This window comes from Temnothorax longispinosus, chromosome 10, assembly GCF_030848805.1.
Source record: "Temnothorax longispinosus isolate EJ_2023e chromosome 10, Tlon_JGU_v1, whole genome shotgun sequence".
Taxonomy (NCBI): domain Eukaryota; kingdom Metazoa; phylum Arthropoda; class Insecta; order Hymenoptera; family Formicidae; genus Temnothorax; species Temnothorax longispinosus.
The window spans coordinates 18,231,914-18,252,482 of NC_092367.1; the positions used below are offsets into that span (position 1 = coordinate 18,231,914).

General features: G+C 32.7%; 4 protein-coding genes across 4 annotated transcripts in view; 3 read left to right on the forward strand and 1 right to left on the reverse strand.

Moving 5' to 3' along the window:
* LOC139820662 (uncharacterized) overlaps positions 1-19,936 on the reverse strand; it is a 116,950-nt gene extending 97,014 nt beyond the window's left edge. Inside the window, exons 1-3 of the mRNA XM_071791087.1 lie at positions 19,501-19,936; positions 15,556-15,676; positions 15,187-15,244 (exon numbers count right to left, since the gene is read on the reverse strand). Of these exons, the coding sequence (XP_071647188.1) occupies positions 15,187-15,244; positions 15,556-15,676; positions 19,501-19,534 (213 nt within the window). The 5' untranslated portion in view covers positions 19,535-19,936. The remainder of the gene's footprint in view (positions 1-15,186; positions 15,245-15,555; positions 15,677-19,500) is intronic.
* Positions 2,483-9,118, forward strand: LOC139820235 (uncharacterized). The gene is made up of 9 exons (XM_071790379.1): positions 2,483-2,526; positions 5,304-5,500; positions 5,696-5,855; positions 5,925-5,998; positions 6,104-6,265; positions 6,324-6,498; positions 6,648-7,055; positions 8,636-8,826; positions 8,910-9,118. The coding sequence occupies exons 2-9, from the start codon at positions 5,398-5,400 to the stop codon at positions 9,116-9,118; spliced, it is 1,482 nt and encodes a 493-aa protein (XP_071646480.1). The 5' UTR covers positions 2,483-2,526; positions 5,304-5,397.
* Positions 10,538-11,479, forward strand: LOC139820236 (uncharacterized). Its single transcript, XM_071790380.1, has 4 exons — positions 10,538-10,924; positions 11,090-11,190; positions 11,252-11,382; positions 11,466-11,479. The coding sequence occupies exons 1-4, from the start codon at positions 10,538-10,540 to the stop codon at positions 11,477-11,479; spliced, it is 633 nt and encodes a 210-aa protein (XP_071646481.1).
* LOC139820237 (hydrocephalus-inducing protein-like) lies at positions 13,303-14,332 on the forward strand. Its single transcript, XM_071790381.1, has 3 exons — positions 13,303-13,406; positions 13,607-13,910; positions 13,993-14,332. The coding sequence occupies exons 1-3, from the start codon at positions 13,303-13,305 to the stop codon at positions 14,287-14,289; spliced, it is 705 nt and encodes a 234-aa protein (XP_071646482.1). The 3' UTR covers positions 14,290-14,332.
* Positions 19,937-20,569: the final 633 nt, after the last annotated feature.

Below are 20,569 nucleotides of genomic sequence, written 5' to 3' on the forward strand. Positions count from 1 at the left end.
TGATTGCGACTGGAATCGGTTGCAGCATCGTTTTCGAGCCGCAGATATTTCCAATATTCGACATGGGTTTTCTCTTTAGGTAAAGCAGAATATTGATAAAACTTTAACTCGTTTTAATAACGAGGTAGCAACAAGAGTTATTTTTAAAATATTTATTATAATATTATACTTTTAATTGCTTAATTTTAACAGCCATCAAAATCTGAGTTTGCCAATAACTATAAAAAATTTTGGCACGCGTCATTGCCAAATAATATGGTCAAACGATCCAGAAGTGCGCATTCAAAAAAGCCAGACATGGTCAAAGTAATTGCATAGTCACATAAATGTATATTTTAACTTTAGCTAGGATACTAAGAACTTTTTGTTACAATAGGAAGTTTCAAATTGAACCGTCTATCGTAGAAGTTCCAGCTGATAGTTCTAACGTAGTTCAATGCAAAATATGTTGGGATGTGTAAGTTTCAATTAGATTTTTATCATTTATTCATTTATAATCAAAATATTTCATATTATAAAGAAAAAGAATCTTTTTATAATTTTTATGATTATACCTTATAATTACGTTTTTCAAATATTATCGTAAAATATTTCTTTTTACGTTAAAGAAATGAAATCTTGACGGAAGATTGGTACATATTCGAGCATATTTTTGGACAAGGGAAACGAAAATTGATTGGAACCTCCACATTTAAAGCTACTTTTACGGAGCCACAGATTGCGTTCAACAAGAGAGAATTAACGTTTTGCATTGATATATGTCCCGAGGGAGAGGAGTTGCAACAGACAGGTAGAAAATTGTATACTAACATGTTCGAAACTATTTTAGAGGAAACTATCCGGAAAAGTTATGCAATATAATATTCCAAAGGGTTCCTAAGGTACTTTGGCGTCAAGGTTTACTACGTGTGTGACAAACAATTAAAATATTCATATTATTTAAATTAAACATACACAGTTTCGTATGACATTATACTAAATGAAATAATAACAATGTTTTTAATTTGCTGATTTTTAGACGAACTAATAGTGACAAATCAATCGCGATTAAGTTTAAATGTTTTATTGTACATTGACGCTCCCTTTTATTTGATGAACAATAAGAAAAAGTTTGTACATAAAAAGAAAATCGTTCTGACGGACGGAACTACCACGACAATTCCAGTAAAATTTTCGCCAAATATAAATCCCGATAATCCTTATTCGCGAAATTATAGCGGCGTGCTCTGGTTTGAATATGACGAGCATCCTAATAAGGTACTGGAAGATATACATTACAAAATCGATTCGCGTAACGCAAGAATTGTGCCTATCTAATTTCAGGACAAAATTCAATGCAAAGGTGCGGTAAATTTCCCGAATATTACGTTACATCGCAAAGATTTGATTATTAACTGTGTTTCGGGGTCAACCGCCAAAGAAATGTTAAAGATAACTAATAATGGACCAATTCCTGTGATATATAAATTTCTGTGGGCTGGAGAGAGTATTGAGATTCAACGTGGAGCATATGATGTTGTAGTTGAGTTGCATCGAAATATAAATACGAAAAAGAACAAATATCTTATTATTTGTTATAGGTTATTTCCAATAATTTTTAATAATTCTAAATGACTAACGCAGCATACGCTTTTTTGACAGAATTTCGTAAATTATTCTCAATTTCAAATTAACACAGAAGACGACAAATTTAATCCCTGCTCTTACAAGGTCAAAAAGAAATTGGAGACTCAAGAAACTGAAAGTGAATCTCTCGATTTATCAACTTCAACTTCATATGGTATATATCATCAGATATTCCTTATTAAAAAAATATTTTAATATTAAAATTAATTTACATATTCTTTTAATATACATTTATTGCAAATTATTATTAATTATTAACAATATTTTATATTATTAACAATCCAATTTAGTTCATTTATTGATTTAATTTCAAAGTTTTATTTTTTACATGCATTTTTTCACATCAGAGCTGCAAGATTCAGATTCGGAGAATTTGCAAATGCAAATTCAACCAGAAACGCTAGACGAAACGCTCGAAAAATTAAGAAGTATTTTTATGTCAACGACAGAGACATCCTTACAGTGCCTAGATGATCCAGAGATTCTTGCTCTAATAGATCCCAATCTCGAGTCTCCTTCAAAGGAGTTACTCGATGATGTTCGTTCTTTTTTCCCAGCAAAATTTACTTTAATCAAATTAATTTCTATATTGCATGTATATTATAGACTCTTAGTTATTTAGAAATTATATTGATATTTCTGCAGTAAACTAATATGTTAAAGCTAACCGCAAAGCTAATCTGTCTCCAGATACTTGATATCATCCCGCACGAAGGCATTCTTGTCCCATACTCCTCGCAATATGTGCGCTTCATCTTTCACGCTTCCGAGCCTATGCAGGTCAAAGTTGCTGCGCTTTGTGAAATTCTTCAGGGACCTACTGAAGTAATTAATGTGTTTGCCAGCGCGGACATCGTTCGATATTCCGTTGACAAACAGGTCATCGACTTTGGTCAACAGGTAAATCATTTTTCAGTTTTAACAATTACGGCACATATTTTTTTTACATGAACCTGCATTTTATTTGTATTATAACAGTATAATTTTACTGTGTAATTATTAATTTATTGGAATTTGTATTTGTAAGAGAACTAAAAGTCAAATAAAAAATTAATTTATGATCAGTTAACTGAATAATTCAATCTATTATTTCACTTATTGTTAGAGTTAGTTTCATATTCAATTTAGTTCAGTAATTTAATCTATCGATCTATACCACAGTTATTCAGCGAACTGTGTCGGTCAAACATTACTTTGGAAAATCATAGCACAATATTGCTGAATTACAAGATAAACAAGAGGAATTTAATATCCAAAACAAGCAATGGCAACTCTACAATTGGCGTATTAATAATCGAGCCGAATAAAGGACTTATAGAGCCTCTATCGTCATTGAAAATTACGATCGAATTCCAACCCATGCTACTCGGCGCTTTCGAGATAAAGTTTGAGCTGCAAGTGTGTCACGATGTAACTAATCAAACTTTGCGATTTTTTATTTTTGTTATTTTAGAAACAATAATTCTGAAAATTATTCTATATAAAAGATACAATTCAAACTAAAATTACAGCGTATCGCATTATCCTTACTATCAATATTTATAGGTGGCTGATGTAGATCCATTGATAATTATTGCAAAAGGTGTTACAAGTTACCCACAAATTTATCCTTGCATCTCGCGCGATATTTCTAAGCAATATTCTACGGAACTGGGATACCAGGCGATCCAATTTCTGAATTCGGATTATATCACAATGGTATAAAATTTTATTCAAAAAATAATGAACAGTTACTTCGATATTTTGCATGTCTTTCTACATTACAGAAAAAACGAGAAATAAAAGTGCAATGTACTGTTGACAATGACAAGCCACAGAGTCAAATACCCGAATGGGACGAGAGAATCTTATCAAGTAAGATGGAACATAATTTATAGATTCTCGATTATGGTATAATAACAGAACATATAATTAAGAAATGCTAATAAGTTTCAAACAATTTTCATTAATTATTTTTAAGATGAAGGATGGAATTTAATTTCGTACGAGGAAATGTTTCCCAGTATTATTGACATCGAGATGTCAATTGACAGACTTCTGGCGACTCGATTTATCGAAAAGAATGGTTCTATCTTGATAAAACATCCCATTCCGCATAAAAACGCTGTTATTCCTTTTCTCTATGCTCCTAAATATATCATAGGTATACGTTTATATACCGCGAAATATCGATTATTGTCAAATTAATTAATTCCAGTTAATTACATTCAAATTGACTACGATTTGATCTACAAACAACTACGAAGCAAAATTGACAGCATTAATGAAATAATTAATAATGCAACAAATGTTTTCAGACATGGGTTACATTGCGATCGATCTTAAAACGTGTTATTCGACAACGATCGTCAATTACGGGCCTTGGAACGCGGACGTTACAATAAAAAAATTAGAAAAAAAGCAACTGGAGAACTCCGGTATTCTCGTGCAATTTGAGAAAGCAATGTTAACTGTCGGAAAAGCTACGTGTCTGACTGTTACATGGCAGCCGACAACAGCAAAATATACCGGAAGAAGCACGAGGGAACAGCATTCGATTTATTTAGAAGTAAACTTAATTTTTTTATATTTTGCCATTTAAATAAATGGCACAATTAAATTCTATTTAATTGAAATACCTGCATATTTTTAAAAATTGTGGTGACATCCTATCTTATCAGCGATTTAAATATAAAAATATCATTAAATATAATATATTACGTAAATATATAGTAAGACATTTAAATGTTAATAAATTAAGCTAAATATATTATACCCTCTCGATTGTACAGGTATCCCGCGGTTCTACCATTCCCGTAACTATAAAAGGCGTCATTACTTATCCATTCGTGACTGTTAATACGAAATTATTAGATTTTCAAAGTGTCATCGTGGGTGAATGTTTAATGATGAACGTTTTAGTGAAAAACGAGTAATTCAATCATTTACATACATTTAAAGCTTTTTATAAGCAGACAGATATATATATTCTAATTTTCAGAGGCTTTATTGATTGTTGTTGGGACGCAAGAATATCGACCACTCGTAAAAAACAAGAAGATTGCCCATTTCATCTGGACTATAAATCTAATCTTCTTCTGCCTAATCATTCGGACATCATCAATGTTTATTTCAAACCGCGTAAAACGGTATTAGTATAGCTACATGCCGTTGCATATATTTATAAAATTAAACTGTCTGGATTTTACATTCGTAAAGACTTAAAGGATATAAAAATTTGTTATGTTCTTGTTCTCTTAAAAATGCCAATTATTTAGTGTCGCGTGGAGGCGAATTTAAAAATCTTTGTTAAAATGGGTCCGGAAACGCAAGTGGTAACATTGCTTGGTCATGGAATCGAGCATAAACTGCGAATAAGCGATCTCGACATTAGTTTCCCATCCACAATTCTTTTTACCGAGGTGCAGGAAAAAGTGTTCACGATTGAAAATACGTGCAATTACCCCGTGGAATTTTTCTGGCATCACCTCGACAGGTAATCAATATTGTGCAAAAATTAATTTAAAAGCAAACAAGAGCAAAGTAAGAAAAGACATTAAGAAAATTTTACGTATTTGTGAAAATTATCCTAAAGAAACATACGATTATATTTTTTCATTTCGCGATTAGTCTAAAAATAAAAGTAATGAACGAAATGACATGGAATGTATTTTATTGAATAAATCAATGCGTTGCAGTCTTTTTCTAGAAGAGGAGCGAATTGCCGAGGCACTGACTCGTTATTACGGAGTTAAAGAAATCCTATTACCGCCTCGAAAACTTGGAGAGAGAATGCCGTCGTCTTTAATAGAATTCTATAATAGCCTCATGAGCGAGATGGCGTACGCTTTGTCGGCGGAAGCAATCGCGGAAAAAAGTGTCACTGCGCTCAACGGTACATATATTAAGAGTACTTGAAAATAAGCTTCCTCTTTCCCCGATTACAATTTTTATATAACTGTCACGTTACGAGAAAACGTTCTACAAGAAAATAACTGTTGCTTTAGTCAGCGACATTTGCAAATAATTTGCAAATATATGATTAATGCATGAATTTATATAAAGCAATGTATAATTGACGTTTGAGTAGACGACGGCAAACTTTTAAACGTGGAACGCAAGAATAGAATACGAACAAGAAAGAAGTCGTCTAGTACATCGAGATTATTTGTCCAACAATTCCCGACTCGACGAAGATCGAAAATAAACCTGCAAAAAGATTTTAACGTTGACAGACGGAAACGGAAGAAGTCGACCGGGTATTCATCCACTTCCACGGATACTACAAAAAGAGATTGCCCATCTATGTCAGTTCTTAGCGAGCTCGACTTTCCTCACGAACCTCCGATATTACCAACAAGCGATCCCAAAGAACTTCACAATTTGCTCCTCTGTGAGCAACTTTATTCCGACGATAAAATTTATTACAGTATAATTTTTATTGCATTTATCGTTTTGATAAAAGTTATGACTTTTTATATCTTTTTTTATTTCTAAGGCTACATAGAGACTCTGCGTAAAGATCCCAGTTTCTGCGAGAGAACAAGAGATCCCGTAAAGGAGCTGTTTGCTAGTCACGAAACAAAATCGATTCCGGAAATAGATTCTTCGCAACCGGCCAAGAAAGTTTGCATTATCTTTCATGGCGCGCCGTTTACCGGTAATTTCGCATTCAATAAACACGCAAAGAAAATAGTTACTAAATTGCGTTACTTTAGAATATCAAGAAACCGCGTGCAGAAGCGCTAAGACATTGCAAGTGCCACTACTATGCATAGACAATGTAATTATCGAAGGTATCGCGCTCGGCGACAATAGGGTTTCCGTCAAGTTGCGACAGATCGTCGACGACGCTTATCAAGAACATTTGTTAGCGTTCGAGAGACTACAAAAGTAAGTAGTAAATAGTAAGTAGTAACTACAAAATTAAGAGAAATTTGAATTTTTAAATAAATATTTTAAAAAGCCTTTATTTAAGAAGAGAATTCTCCACTTTTTTAATTAAAAACAAAAATAAATTTCAAATTTATTTCTTATCTCAGAGATAATTTGAAAACTAAACTGCCGGCAGCAAAGAAAACCAATGTCGAAATCGCGGAACATGATCATGGAACGGTCACAAAGAAGGAATCTCCTAAACTAAAAAAATCACCAAAAAGAACTAAACCTGATTCAGAAACCACAGAAATCGATAGATACTCGGAAAATGATGCTCCGCCTCAAGAATTATTGATTTTACTTGAGACGGAATTGGCGAAGATTCCAACAGAACAAGATTTAAAACTTTTAGATCCTATAAGTCTTTATGAATATAAAATTGAGACAATTTTATTATTGCAAAGAGCCTTTCCACGTTATGCGACAATTGGACAGAAAATCAGTGAGAAATATCAAGATGACACTTTCCTCGGAATTGAGATTGACTTATTAATTCAAGTTCTTGGTGAAAGGTAGTATTCGGCGTATGGATAAATTAAATAAATTAGAGTTATTAGAGATCTCTTTCACATCTTTTACATATTTTATTTAAATAAATATATACATTTAATTAATTAATTTAATTAATTTGGTTAATTATGTGTGTATATATATTGAAAGAAAGCACTATCTTCTTTAATAACTGTATAAATATTAGTTCTATAATTTATCTTTTTTATTATAATTTTCTGTGCATATGTTTTGAACTCTCTTTTTTCTAGTCTTTTTTTTTCATACTTTCTTCCATGACAGTCAAACTAGCCGCACAGAACCAGCCGCATTCAGGGGCGAATAGCCTCTGCGGGCCCCGGCGCAAAAAATTTTGCATTTTGCATTTAAATTAATAAAAATTCTACAGATCAGTTATATAAAGAATAAACATAGTCGCGAAATTTATTTCAAGTGCATCTGAGCATGCTGAGTGAAGAAATGTGCGATTTTCCCGCATTTTCCATTACGCGTTATACAGATTCGTGACATATATTGAATATAACAATTTTTAGTGGTCCTGTGCCACTTTTAAATAAGCTGGAGATTGTTATACGAAAAATAAACAATACGAAAAAATTTATTTCAAGTGCATTTAAGCGTGCTAAGTGAAAAAATTTACGATTTTCCCGCATTTTTTATTACGCGTTATAGAGATTCGTGACATATATTGAATTAATATAATAATTTTTAGTGGTCCTGTGCCACTTTTAAATGAACTGGAGATTGTTATACGAAGAATGAACAATACGTAAAAATATATTTCAAGTGCATCTGAGCATGCTGAGTTAAGAAATTTGCGATTTTCCCGCATTTTTTATAATAAAATCGCAAATTTCTTTACTCTGCATGCTCAGATGAACTTGAAATAATTTTTTTCATATTGTTTATTATTCGTATAACAATCTCCAGCTCATATGGAAGTGGCACAGGACCACCAAAAATTATTAAATTCAATATATGTCACAAATCTCTATAACGCGTAACGAAAACTGCGAAAAAATTGGCTATAATAATTTTTACTGGTCTTGTGCCACTTCCATATGAGCTGGAGATTGTTATACGAAGAATAAACTTTATGAAAAAAATTATTTCAAGTTCATCTGAGCATGCAGAGTGAAGAAATTTGCGATTTTATTATAAAAAATGCGGGAAAATCGCAAATTTCTTCACTCAGCATGCTCAGACGCACTTGAAATAATTTTTTTCATATTGTTTATTCTTCGTATAACAATCCCCAGCTCATTTAAAAGTGGCACAAGACCGCTAAAAATTATTATATTCAATATATGTCACGAATCTCTATAACGCGTAATGAAAACTGCGGGAAAATCGCAAAATTCTTCACTCAACATGCTTAGATGCACTTGAAATAAATTTTGTGATAATGTTTATTCTTTATATAACTGATCTGTAGAGTTTTTATTAATATAAATGCAAAATGCAAAATTTTTTGCGCCGGGGCCCCGCAGAGGCCCTATTCGCCCCTGAATGCGGCTGGTTTCTGTGCAGCTAGTTTGACTGTCATCTTTCTTCCTGTTATTCTTTATTATACAACAAACAGGTTGTCATCACCAGATTTCGAGAGCGGCTTTGTATTGCAAACTTTAAACAATATCTTTTTCAAAAACGATGTTACGACGCTGCTCACATTACTTAATATTATTGGACACATAGAATATTTATTGTTTGTAACTTTTCTGAACTCAATGGATACTTATTCTCGAAAAATGGAAGAATTGCAAAAATTAGAAGGTAAGTTATAATGAAGAAATTAAATTCCAAAGTATTGAATTTTTACGTTAATTGAAATAATTCATTGAAATGTTTGAATAAAGCAAAAAGATTAGCGGAAGAAGTTGCTAATAAAATTCAGAAAATTGACGAAATGTCATTATCGGAATATGAGCTACTTCCAGACGATGACAAGAAGTTTTATTTAGAATCGACTTTACCAATAAAGAAACAAGAAGCGCTGCAAAGACGAATGCAATTTTTACAACAAATAACGGAATTGAGAAAAAGAAAAGTATTGACTTTAATTTAAGTTTATAGAATTAAGTCTATACATTTTGTACATATATTATTTAAATTTTCTTTAAAAATTTATACAAAAAATGTACGTATTATAATCATTAATTTTTTTATCTCGTCTTTTCTTATCAATCTTGTCAATTATGATTTCATAATTCTATCATCAGTATTAATGTAAATGTAATTATACTTGTGATGTTCAAATTTCTCATCGGTAATGCATATTCCACATAAATTTTCTCAGGAAGTATCTAACGCTCAGATTAGTAAAAATAAAAAAATAAATAAAAAGATAAAAAATGAAAAAATCAGCAGTCGAGAAGAAAAACCCCAAACTTCTAAAGCTCTCGCCAACAAAAAAGAAATTCAAGATCATAAAGAGCTCGAAAGTAAAGGTAGTTCTAAACGAAATAATATTCACAGTAAAACAAAATATGGAGCAACTATAATTAAATGAGAGAAGAAATTTTACTTTACTTGTAATTTTACAGTTTCAGAAAAACAGGAAGTACCAAAAGAATTAGAAAATATTGCCAATGCTATGAATGATTATCACAGCCGTCTCTCAGCCATAGAAAACATCATAAAAAATTGGGATCCTCTTAAAAAAGCAAATACCCACCAACATCCTCCATAATTTTAACTCTTTCTTAATAATATTTAAAAAACGTTTATTATCATTATATATGTTATTGCCATTAATTTTTAGGATACATTGTTCACGCCAAAAAGCAAAATTTTAAAGACTGATAAACCAATAGATACAAAAGACAGAAATTCTGATGTTAGTAAAGAGATATGATATTTATTATAGGCTTTAGTTAACGATTTAGAAAATGTTTATAAATTTCTATAAAATTAATTGTCACTAAAAATAACTTTATTATTTATTATTCTTTATGTAATACTATTTCTCATATTATCCATGTATATATATATATGTAAAGTAATACTTGTATTTAGAATATAACAAATAATTTACTACACACTTTATATCTACAAAATTATTTTAATAGACTTATACGAATGGGTTTCATATTTGGTACGTAAATGCTACGGACCCATGGAATCGAGTGATGTATGACGTAATAGTAAATAAAATGAGCTTAGCTAAGAAAACTCTTCGTAAGTAATGCATTCATTTCCTTAAATAAATTTCTATAAAACTTACAAAATAATAATATTTAAAACTGTTGAACTGTTAAAGCTGTTAAAATCGTGCCGACATTGGATCTTGAATCGAAAAAATATTATATTCTTAAGCCACGAAACATAAGAAAAAGGGATATTGAATTTAATGGCAAGTGTACTATTAATATATCTTATGATAACATGTAATAGGTATATTAATCGCAAAGTCGTATTAATCGCGGTCTTGTTTTATTAATCAGAAGCTTTTCAAATTGTCTCATTATCCGTACTATCCAACCCCATGATTACGGAAACCAATTCTTCGCACACTAGTGTGATTAGTAGGAAAGATAATTCGGTAAAGAATACAAAGCGCAAGGAGCGTATCTTCAACAAAAATAAAGAACCATTGACGGTATCGTTAAACGCATCTACGGTAGACAGCATGGATACTAATGCATCTAATATTAATACAATCTTCGAAAAAGTATTAAAACCACGATGGATTTTGCAACCTAACGAAATTCAGAAATTCAAGATTCGATATCAACCCGAAGAAATAGGAACTCACCGACAAACATACGCGTTATCCATCATCGATGGCAATGATATCACTTATGATATCAATGTGTATAGCGTCGCAGACATTCCGAGACTGGATATGAACCCTAACACTATTTTTTCAAAGGTAATAACGTTTCTTATATATATAATATTGAAATGCATACAGAAACACATAATTATTAATAATTTAAATTAATATTAAACGATTTAATAAATTACTTATAATTTCTATTAAAGTATTACCAATGTATTTTATAAAATTTTATGAAATTAATAAAACTTGTCTCAGATCAAAGAAACAAAAATGAACGATATAATCGACCCCACATACTTCTCCGACGTCAGTATCTATGACTTTGGATCATTACTGGTGTTTCAAAAGGATGAAAGGTTTGAGCTAATTCATTTCATCATTAACAAAATTCATTATAAATGTGTAATTTACAAACAGAGCTCATCGTCGTGAAGCAAAATTCAAGTTCTGTAATGTATCCAAAGTTAATGCAGAAGTATCCTTCTCCCTCCAGGAAAATAATCCAGATATTTTTATTATAGAACCGGAGAGACTTTATATTCAGATATGTTATTTTCTGTTATTCCATTTAAAATAGATTTGTCACTAAATATGCAGAAGTAAAAATTATTTTTTGCTATTTAACTTATAGGCTGGACAGTGTGAATTACTAAAAATATCGGCAGGTGTTACAAAGCTCGGTTCATTTACCGATAAGTTATATATATGTATCACAAATAATCCGCACATTGAGACAATCGAGGTAATTAGATGTAAGAAGAATAAATTAAGATACTGTATTATTTACATAAAAGAGAAATTATTAAACCCGAAATATATATTTTAGCTTCAATGTAATGGCTCGAAGTTGAACATAGAATTTGAGGGCAAACAGCTATCTTTTGGCCAAGTGCTCTTGTATAGAAAAAGCTTTCTTTCTTGTTTTATCCGAAATAAATCTCCGATTGAAATATTCTGGCATTTGGATCTTAATGAACCATTAGATCCTCAAATCTCAATTACACCGACTAAGGGAATTGTCAAGGCCCAGAGTGATCAAAAAATTGATTTCTGTTATCACGCCAACAAAGTAAAAGACCGAACTTGTACTAAATACACCAATACTTATTACTAAAAACGTTAATGTTTAAATTTTATTTGATTAGATGTAATTTTTTAATCTTTTTAGTATAAATATTTTGTTTGGATATTTACAAATTGAATAGTTTAAAATGTTTAAATAAAAATCTTTAAGAGCTAGATTTTCGGTTTAGATTGGAATGATAGAGGGGAGCTTGACTTTCAAAGCTTTCTTTCACGAAGATGATACGGAACCTATTTTTGTGGAAATCGTTACCTTATCTGGCGAAACGTACGACGTTGCTGTTGACATTAATTATGCAAATCCAATTGACTTAAAGATCGTAAAGGTTGGCTTTCCCACGAGCGCAAATTTTACAATAAGCAATCGGGGAAATCATGAAGTTAAATATACGTAAGTAGAAAAATGTATACAACAAATTCATATCGAGGTGTTATCATTGAAATCGTACAACATTGATGTGTTTTTATACATTGCAAAATATTCTTTTATAATTTTACGTAATATTGTATTTATGATATATTATTAATATGTTGCATCAATTAAGAAGTAATTTATGATTAGCGTACTTCTGGAAGAGCAAAACAAACTAGCCAAAATAGCGCCGAATTTGCCAGTAAAATTAAACGAGGACATAGAAATTAGTCCTGCTTCCGGTTCCATTCAACCAAAACAAGAGACTGTTGTACAAGTATGTTATTCGATATATTTCCTCTTAATTACTCGCATTATGACACCAAATAATAAAATAAGCTAATTATTTATATCTTTTTAATATATTGAATTAAATGTTTTGCAATAGACAATTGCAAAAAAATTTATGTAAATAAAAATAACTTCAACTTTTAATTAAGCTAAAACGAACTTCTACTTAATTGCAGGTAACTTTCATACCAAAGAATGAAATTATTCTAAAAGAAAGTCCGTTGCTACGATGCCATCTTCTCGATATGAATAAACAAGCTGCTGTGATTGCAGAATTTCCTCTCACAGTTTCCTTAATTGCATATTACACTAGGTGGAATATTATTTAAAGCTAATTAACAATTTCTCTAAATCTTGCAAAAATTTAGAGAGAGAAGTATTCTTTTCATAAGTTTATTAAAAGTTACATTATAACGTAGTTATAGAAATGCGATTAGAAATGCTTTTCCCCATTTATTTTTTTTTTAATAAGACTTAATAAAATGATTATAATCAAAATTGTGTATACATCATTATCTATTTTAAATACAGATTTCGCGTTTATCCCTACAATGAGATAAATTTTGCCTCGCTTGGCATATGCACGAAAAAAACGTTGTATCTTAATGTGGAAAATATTGGACAATACCCTCTTCACTACTCTATTAAAACAGCGCCTATCAAACATCCATCCGTTGGCTATATGACAGAAATTAAGACAGAAAACACGATCAAAAAGGATCATGATAAATCGACAGATACGTCATCGAGAAAAGATAAATCGCGAATCGAAAAATCAGATGACAGGTACATTTTTAGAAAATCCTCTCTTCGATTAATAATTTTATGACATATATATTAAGATATATATCGATTTATCGAATAAAGTTATTTTATTTTTATATTATTTAATTAATTTAATGAAATTGAGTGTTCGAAAGAATAATTTTAACATCATTATAGATAAAACATGTGTTTCAATTTAAAAATATTTAATTATCCTTTAGGAAAGTGAAAGACCTTGCGGCTATGTTAAAAATTGGCCCCTTTACTGTGAGAAAAACCGAGGGAAACCTTCAGCCCGGGGAGATCGATACCATAACAATCGAGTGTTATCCTGAATTCGTAGGCTCTCAAGAGGAAGATATAATTATTCTCGCGCCCGATAGCGTTCCCGAAGGCAGAAATGGCAAAATAATAAAGCTATCCGTTAATTCCTGCATACCCAGCATCGATCTTCAAGATCTCGACGCTATATTTCACGAAAATCACATTGTGGATTGCATTAAAGACTTTACTTGTCCGAAAGAAGTATTTAAATTCCTTCGACAAGTCGATTTCGTATTCACACTTTAAATGAAAATAAGATTAAGAGCTTACCTTTTGTTGTTAGATCGGTGCACATACCGTATTCGCTCGTCAAGAAAAATGCCTGTACTTTCGTTATGTCAGTGTGTTCCACACCCATACGGCGTACCTCGTGCTTCACAATCGGAACGTAATACCCGTCGACGTGGAACTGACCATACTCACTGATTCATTTACACCGAAAACTCTGAGACCTGACACTTTCATTTTAACACCCGAAAGAGAACGCATTCCGGCAATGAGTCACAAGAGATTCGCGATTTCGTTCAATCCATCGTTTATAGAGGTAAGGTTATCTTTGTTTTCAAGAAATAAATTTTAGAATTAAAGATTAATATACTAATTTGTATGATTGATATGTTAAGTAATATATCTCACAACGCCAGATGACAATGAGCAAATTACAATTAAAAAGCAGCGAAAGATTTACATCTAACCTAACCTAACCTATAACCACGACGAGAGATTTATTCCATTTATTCGAAGGATTACTTATTGACGAAATAATTATTGTTCGTTTTCACAACGAGACAATACTTAATTCGCGTGCAATATCTAGTTGATTCCTGTTTTTAATAAGTAAATTGCTCGATAACCTGTTTTGACAAATATAAAGATAAAGCCTCAATTCGTTCACGAGTTGATAATCATGAAAATTATAAGTGCGGAGTGATAATCACAAATTCTAATAATTGGAAGGAATAAGCAGTTGAGCATCTCTTTTAGCGTCATTTACTCGTAATAATCATATCTTGAAAAGTATTATGATATAAATTGGCTCGCTTCACTACTTGCTCAAGCGAAAATCATTGATAGCGATATAAGTATAGGCTTCACGTACGAAACATGTGCCGAATATCAAAGCCGCGTGTCAGCTTACTGTTATTGTTTCGAACTTTAAGATGTTCGATGCGCGTGGCAATCGATTCGATAATTTTTATGTTACAGAAAGTATCAACGCGAAAAGGAACATCAGCTTCGCATCGAGGGAACACGAGAGACATCCCGAGCAACCTGAGAGGAAGTGGAGGCCTGGGGCCTGGGAGAGGCATCAGGCGCCGGCGGAACAACATGCGGTAAATATAACTAGTTCATATACATATTGTGTTTCGCGGAAAGTTTAACCAATCGGTTTTTCAATCGAATAGTAAATAAGTTAATCACAGAGTAGAAATTAAAAAAGAGTTATTTCTCCACGCTTCCCTACGCTAAAACTCACCGACACCGATGCGCAGCAGCGGAGCTGTATCTGCAACGTGATCGCTACGATGATGATTCTGTAACAATCAAACATATATTCCAGATTAGAGCAGGGAAGAAAAGAGACAGTCTGTATTTCGAAAAATAATTACCGAACGTAAAACACGGAATTCTATATTTTATTTCGTTAAATCAATTTATTAATAAGAAAATCACTTTAATTTCTTGAAAGTATACTCTATTTATTGAACACAAGAATTTGAAATGAAATTTAATAAATTAAACTCTTTTTTAATTTCCACTCTCTGACTAACTTTACTATTCGATTGAAAAACCGATTGGTTAAACTTTCCGCGAAACACAATATGTATAAACTAATTATATTTACCGCATGTTGTTCCGCCGGCGCCTGATGCCTCTCCCAGGCCTCCACCTCCTCTCAGGTTGCTCGGGATGTCTCTCGTGTTCCCTCGATGCGAAGCTGAAGCTCCTTCCCGCGTTGATATTTTCTGTAACATAAAAATTATCGAATCGATTAAATACTTGCCACGCGCATCGAACATCTTATTCGTTATTCAGATTAATATTCTCTTAAGGAGGTTCAGTGGCTACAAAAAAATGCAGCCATATGTTGTTGTGGAATGCAAAATAGAATTATGTGAATTTTTTGGGAATTTTTCAAAACGGGACGGTGAAAAATTCCCAAAAAATTCACATAATTCTATTTTGCATTCCAGAACAACATATTAAAATTTCATGAAACTAGCTGCATTTTTTTATAGCCACTGAACCTCCTTAATACTTTATAATATTCACACTAAATTTTCACCAATTCAAATTAATTTGCTTACTGATTGCAAATTAAAAGCCTGGAATAAAGTATATAAAAATTGCCTCGAGTGATATGCGTATAAATATTGTTCTACGTAATTTAAATTAATTATTATCAATAAATCTATCGATATGTAATAGATTTTTGTGATTTTAACTACTTAACTTTCGATACGTTTATTTCTTTGCGATCTTAATTCAAAGATGACAATATTATACACACATTATGTTGAAATTGGCAAAAAGTGTATAATGCAAAGAGAGATTTATTCGAATTCAAGGATTACTAACGAAATAATTATCCGTACATTTCACAAAACGAAAATTTATAATTTGCATACTCCCCATTCCATTAATTTCTATTTTTAATAAGTTTGTGCAAAAAAACCTGTTTCGATAAATGTAAAATAATTATAATTACAGGCATGCTGCGCGGTCTTCGAAATAGCAGTCGAACTTCCCCTGCATTTGAAGGATGAAAAGTTTTCTATTAAACTAATAGGACAAGCTTGCGTGCCAGAAGTGACAATCATTGAACCACCGAGTGGAAAACGAAAACGAGCTGTTTTAAACTTTGGTCGCACGCTTATAGGTGATTCTAATGGAAGAAAATTCGCTTTTAAAAACATTGGTGTAATACCAGCTAAAGTGATTGTCGAGATTTATGAGGATCTAAATTTTCTTTTCACTCTCAATATTTGCGAGAGTACAAGAAACTTGTCAAGTGGTTGGTATTATGAAGTTAATCGTTACTTTAGTTTCTTTTTATAAATTAAAAATAATTAAAAAGATAAATAAAAAAATCTTTGTAAGAAAATTTGTAGGAGTAGATATTAAAAATCTCTTAAAAGATTTGTGATTTTATCAATGTTATTTTATATCTCATGTAGGTTTTTATAATTTACAATCATTTGAAATATTATAGGTTTACTCAACAAAAATAGTTCAATAAAAATAATAAAAGGTTTTAAAAATACTGTGTAGCAATCTTTATAACTCTCTAAGATTATTTTTCAGACAAATTCTCAGTTTCCATAAAATAACATTGATCTAGATATATTTAGTAAGATTTAATAGAATTTATATGAAGTGATATAAATGACTTTCACATAACACATAGCTAAACTATTAAATTACAGTATCAAACGATCGATGTATCGTAGTTCGTTTAATGCCCGAGGAAATAGTCTCGCTTGAAATAAAATTCACTCCGCGAGAGATCGGCAAATACGAAAGTCAAGTGCGGCTATTTATCGCTGATAATCCCTACGAGAATCTAATAATTGATTTGAAGAGCGAAGCGTATGCGGAATTAATCGTGTTGGATGGATTAGAGCTCATGAATACAAAGCTTAATTCTGTCAATGAAAAGCGGGAATCTAATGCCAAATCGCGAAGATCATCAAAGCCAAATAGTACAACAGGAGGTAAGATAGTAAGAAGCATACAAGAACAATTACAAAGAATATATTAATTTTACTACAAGTTTTCTCCTTTTTTTCTTTCGTTTGTTATGTAATCTTTTTAATAGTCATAAATATTTATTCATTATTATACGTATTTATCTTAAATTATTTCCAATATGTGAGTTCCAGAACCACTTTATAATTTATCATTTTATAAAAAGTAACAATATAATTTACGATACTTTTTATCGTCTAAATTCTCATCTAAGTATATTTTATATATTTTTTATCGCTCATTCATATTCTCTGTAATTTATATCTCACAGTTTCAACACCGACAACCCTCCCGATTTCATTGATTTATAAACTGGATTATGGATACTGCTTTGTCAATAAAATATTCAGAAAAAGCTTCAAAGTCGTTAATAAATCAAAAAATCAATATTTGCGTTTCCAATGGAGCGCACATCCCAATGTTGTATTTACTCCGTCCATTGGTCATCTCAAGTCACTGACTTACAAGGAAATTGTTGCGACATTCCTTTCTTCGGAGCCAGTGATTTACGTTGACGTAATATAAAATTATCAAGTTTACAATTTGCGAATTACCACCGATCAATACTTGCAATTTGCATAAATCTAAAGATTGTTTCTTTCAAAATTAAGGCATATCAATATAAAAATCTCAATTAATTAATTACATTATCACGATACTTTGAAATATATAAAACATTATTTAATTGAGATAATAAGAATATTTCTGTATAATAAATAAATAAATGTTCGCAGAAAAAATAAAATGTTAAAATAAAATTCTCATTAAAAGATCAGATTTTATAATTCTTGTCAAGTATGACGACAGTTGCAGTTCTTAATTTAGTATTGTTGCATATTAAACTTATACATAAACTAATTATTTTTTAATGATGATTGACAGACGCGTCTCGAGTGTACGGTCTGTACAATTGAACTGGCCGACCCCTCGAAAGAATCGTCTTGGGACGATCGAGAGACAGAGGTGCGGTGGGTGGCAATAAATTCTAACGCCAGGGAGCAAGAGGCAAATGCGGAAATAGCCAAGAAAACAGTCGAGCCCGTTAACGAGCCGAGTCACGAAATCGTACCTGGCACGATGAAGTGTATCCAAGTGTTACTTAATGCCACCGTGGCATTCTCCAAATATTCTTGCCCCGTTAAAGAGATCAATTTCAAGAATACGCTAATGTTCCAGGTAAGCTACAATTACGGATTTTATATCTTGCATTTAAATGCTAAATCAGACTATGATTATTTCAGTATAATTGATTTTGCCCTAGCTATACCGAAAATAATTTATATTTAAAGGGATTTCGCGATATGGCACAAAGATATTCATACTTCATATTAACATGTATATGATTTTTAAATTATTCTTCAAAATTTACAGAAGTTTGTAAAAAATATTTGTATTTACAATATTTTTGAATTCTCAATTTTTTTCAATCTACGATAATCTCTTATATTCAGTGTCTAATTATCAGTTTCTCTCTTGCTGAAATGCCCAGCCAGTTATTTCACTTAATCGAAGCGAAAAATAGAGATTATAAATAATTCCGCAATCGTCCGTTCGTATCGGGTTTAAATATTTGTATTTACGTATTTATCTTAACGCGGATATTTTCTGAATTGACGCGTTCGCGAACAGACACGAACGTTATGAAACTCTGGTGATAAAATGCAAACTGTATCGTTGTTACCTTCATATACGATCCAATTCCGGCTATTGCTTGTGCGCAAAACAAAGAAAAAGAATCGAATTTCCACGGCAGCAGATTATTTTACCAACCTTTGTTTACCAGTCGGTTAAAATCGATATGAATATCGCATTACGCGCAAAGGCAACTTTGCTCTGTATATAAAAACTTCATTTCCGCATAATGCGATCTATCAATCGATGAATTTAAAAACTGGCCCTATATCGAACGATAAATGAAACTTTACTTAAATTTCTTTGTTTTACGTAAATTTATCATAATAGATAAATAATTTTTCAGGAAAGAGTAGTTTAATTTACTATACATTACTAAATATATCGAACGATAAATTGATTTACTCACCAGCCGTGATTATCTGCGCCTCCGTGGACAGCATCACACCGGGGCTGTGCGGCTTCGATTCACAATGGAACTTCACTCACGTGCGCGGATAACTACGAAAGAGCAATGCTAATTACGATCCCGTGCAATTTTAACGCCATACGGACGATCGCGCGACCACTTTGCACGGCACTCCCGGTGACGCTCTTTCGTCACTTTCGCGGTCGAGAAGGAACGCGACTTATTTCGCGTCGACGCGACATGCTTCACTTTTCAAGCGCTCATTTGAATATTAGCCGAATCGGATCGAGCGTGTGAACCAACGGACGCGAATGAGCAACTCGCTGACTTTTTCACGCGCGCCGAGTACTTATCGCGAAAAGACGCACATTCGAACAGGCGCAGCTAAGCCTCGATACCTGGCATTCACCATTCACCGTGAATTTGTACGACGCGTTCCCGCCAAGCACTAAACTCAAAAATGGCGGTCGAAGCCTCGCGGTTTCCGTTAAATGGCCGCGATTGTGAATTGCCGTCAAGGTCCGGCACTTGCACTGTTGGCGGCAAATATTGAATGACGTTGCATCGTGTCCATTGTCATCGCGCGCGAGCCATAATCGAAACGTAAATCGTCACATGCTGCCGTGTCACTCGTCACCGACGCGACACGGTTGACATCCGAGCTCGCGCGGCTCGAAAGTATAGTTCTCCCCGCGAGAGAGCCGATTCTCCGTCACTTCGACACAGCGCGAACGACATGACCGAGAGCGGCAATTTTTGCGACGCGTTGCACTGCACTTCCGCGGTATCTTTGTCGAGCGGAAAATACTCGCGTAGAAAGCACACGGTTTCTCGCCGCGTTGACCGAGACATCGAAGAGACGCGTATTAACTCAACCGGCACTAATTCATAGGCTCGCGGCGCGGCGCGGCCGGCGGCGCACGCTCGGCCATCTCGACTCCGAATTTCGAAAGGCGAATCTCGCGATCGCGGGTTTAACATCAGACGAACGAATAAGTTACGGTTCCGACGCTTCACACATATTCAATATCATCGCTTGCTGTCCCGCGAAGCACCTCGAACACTCGCT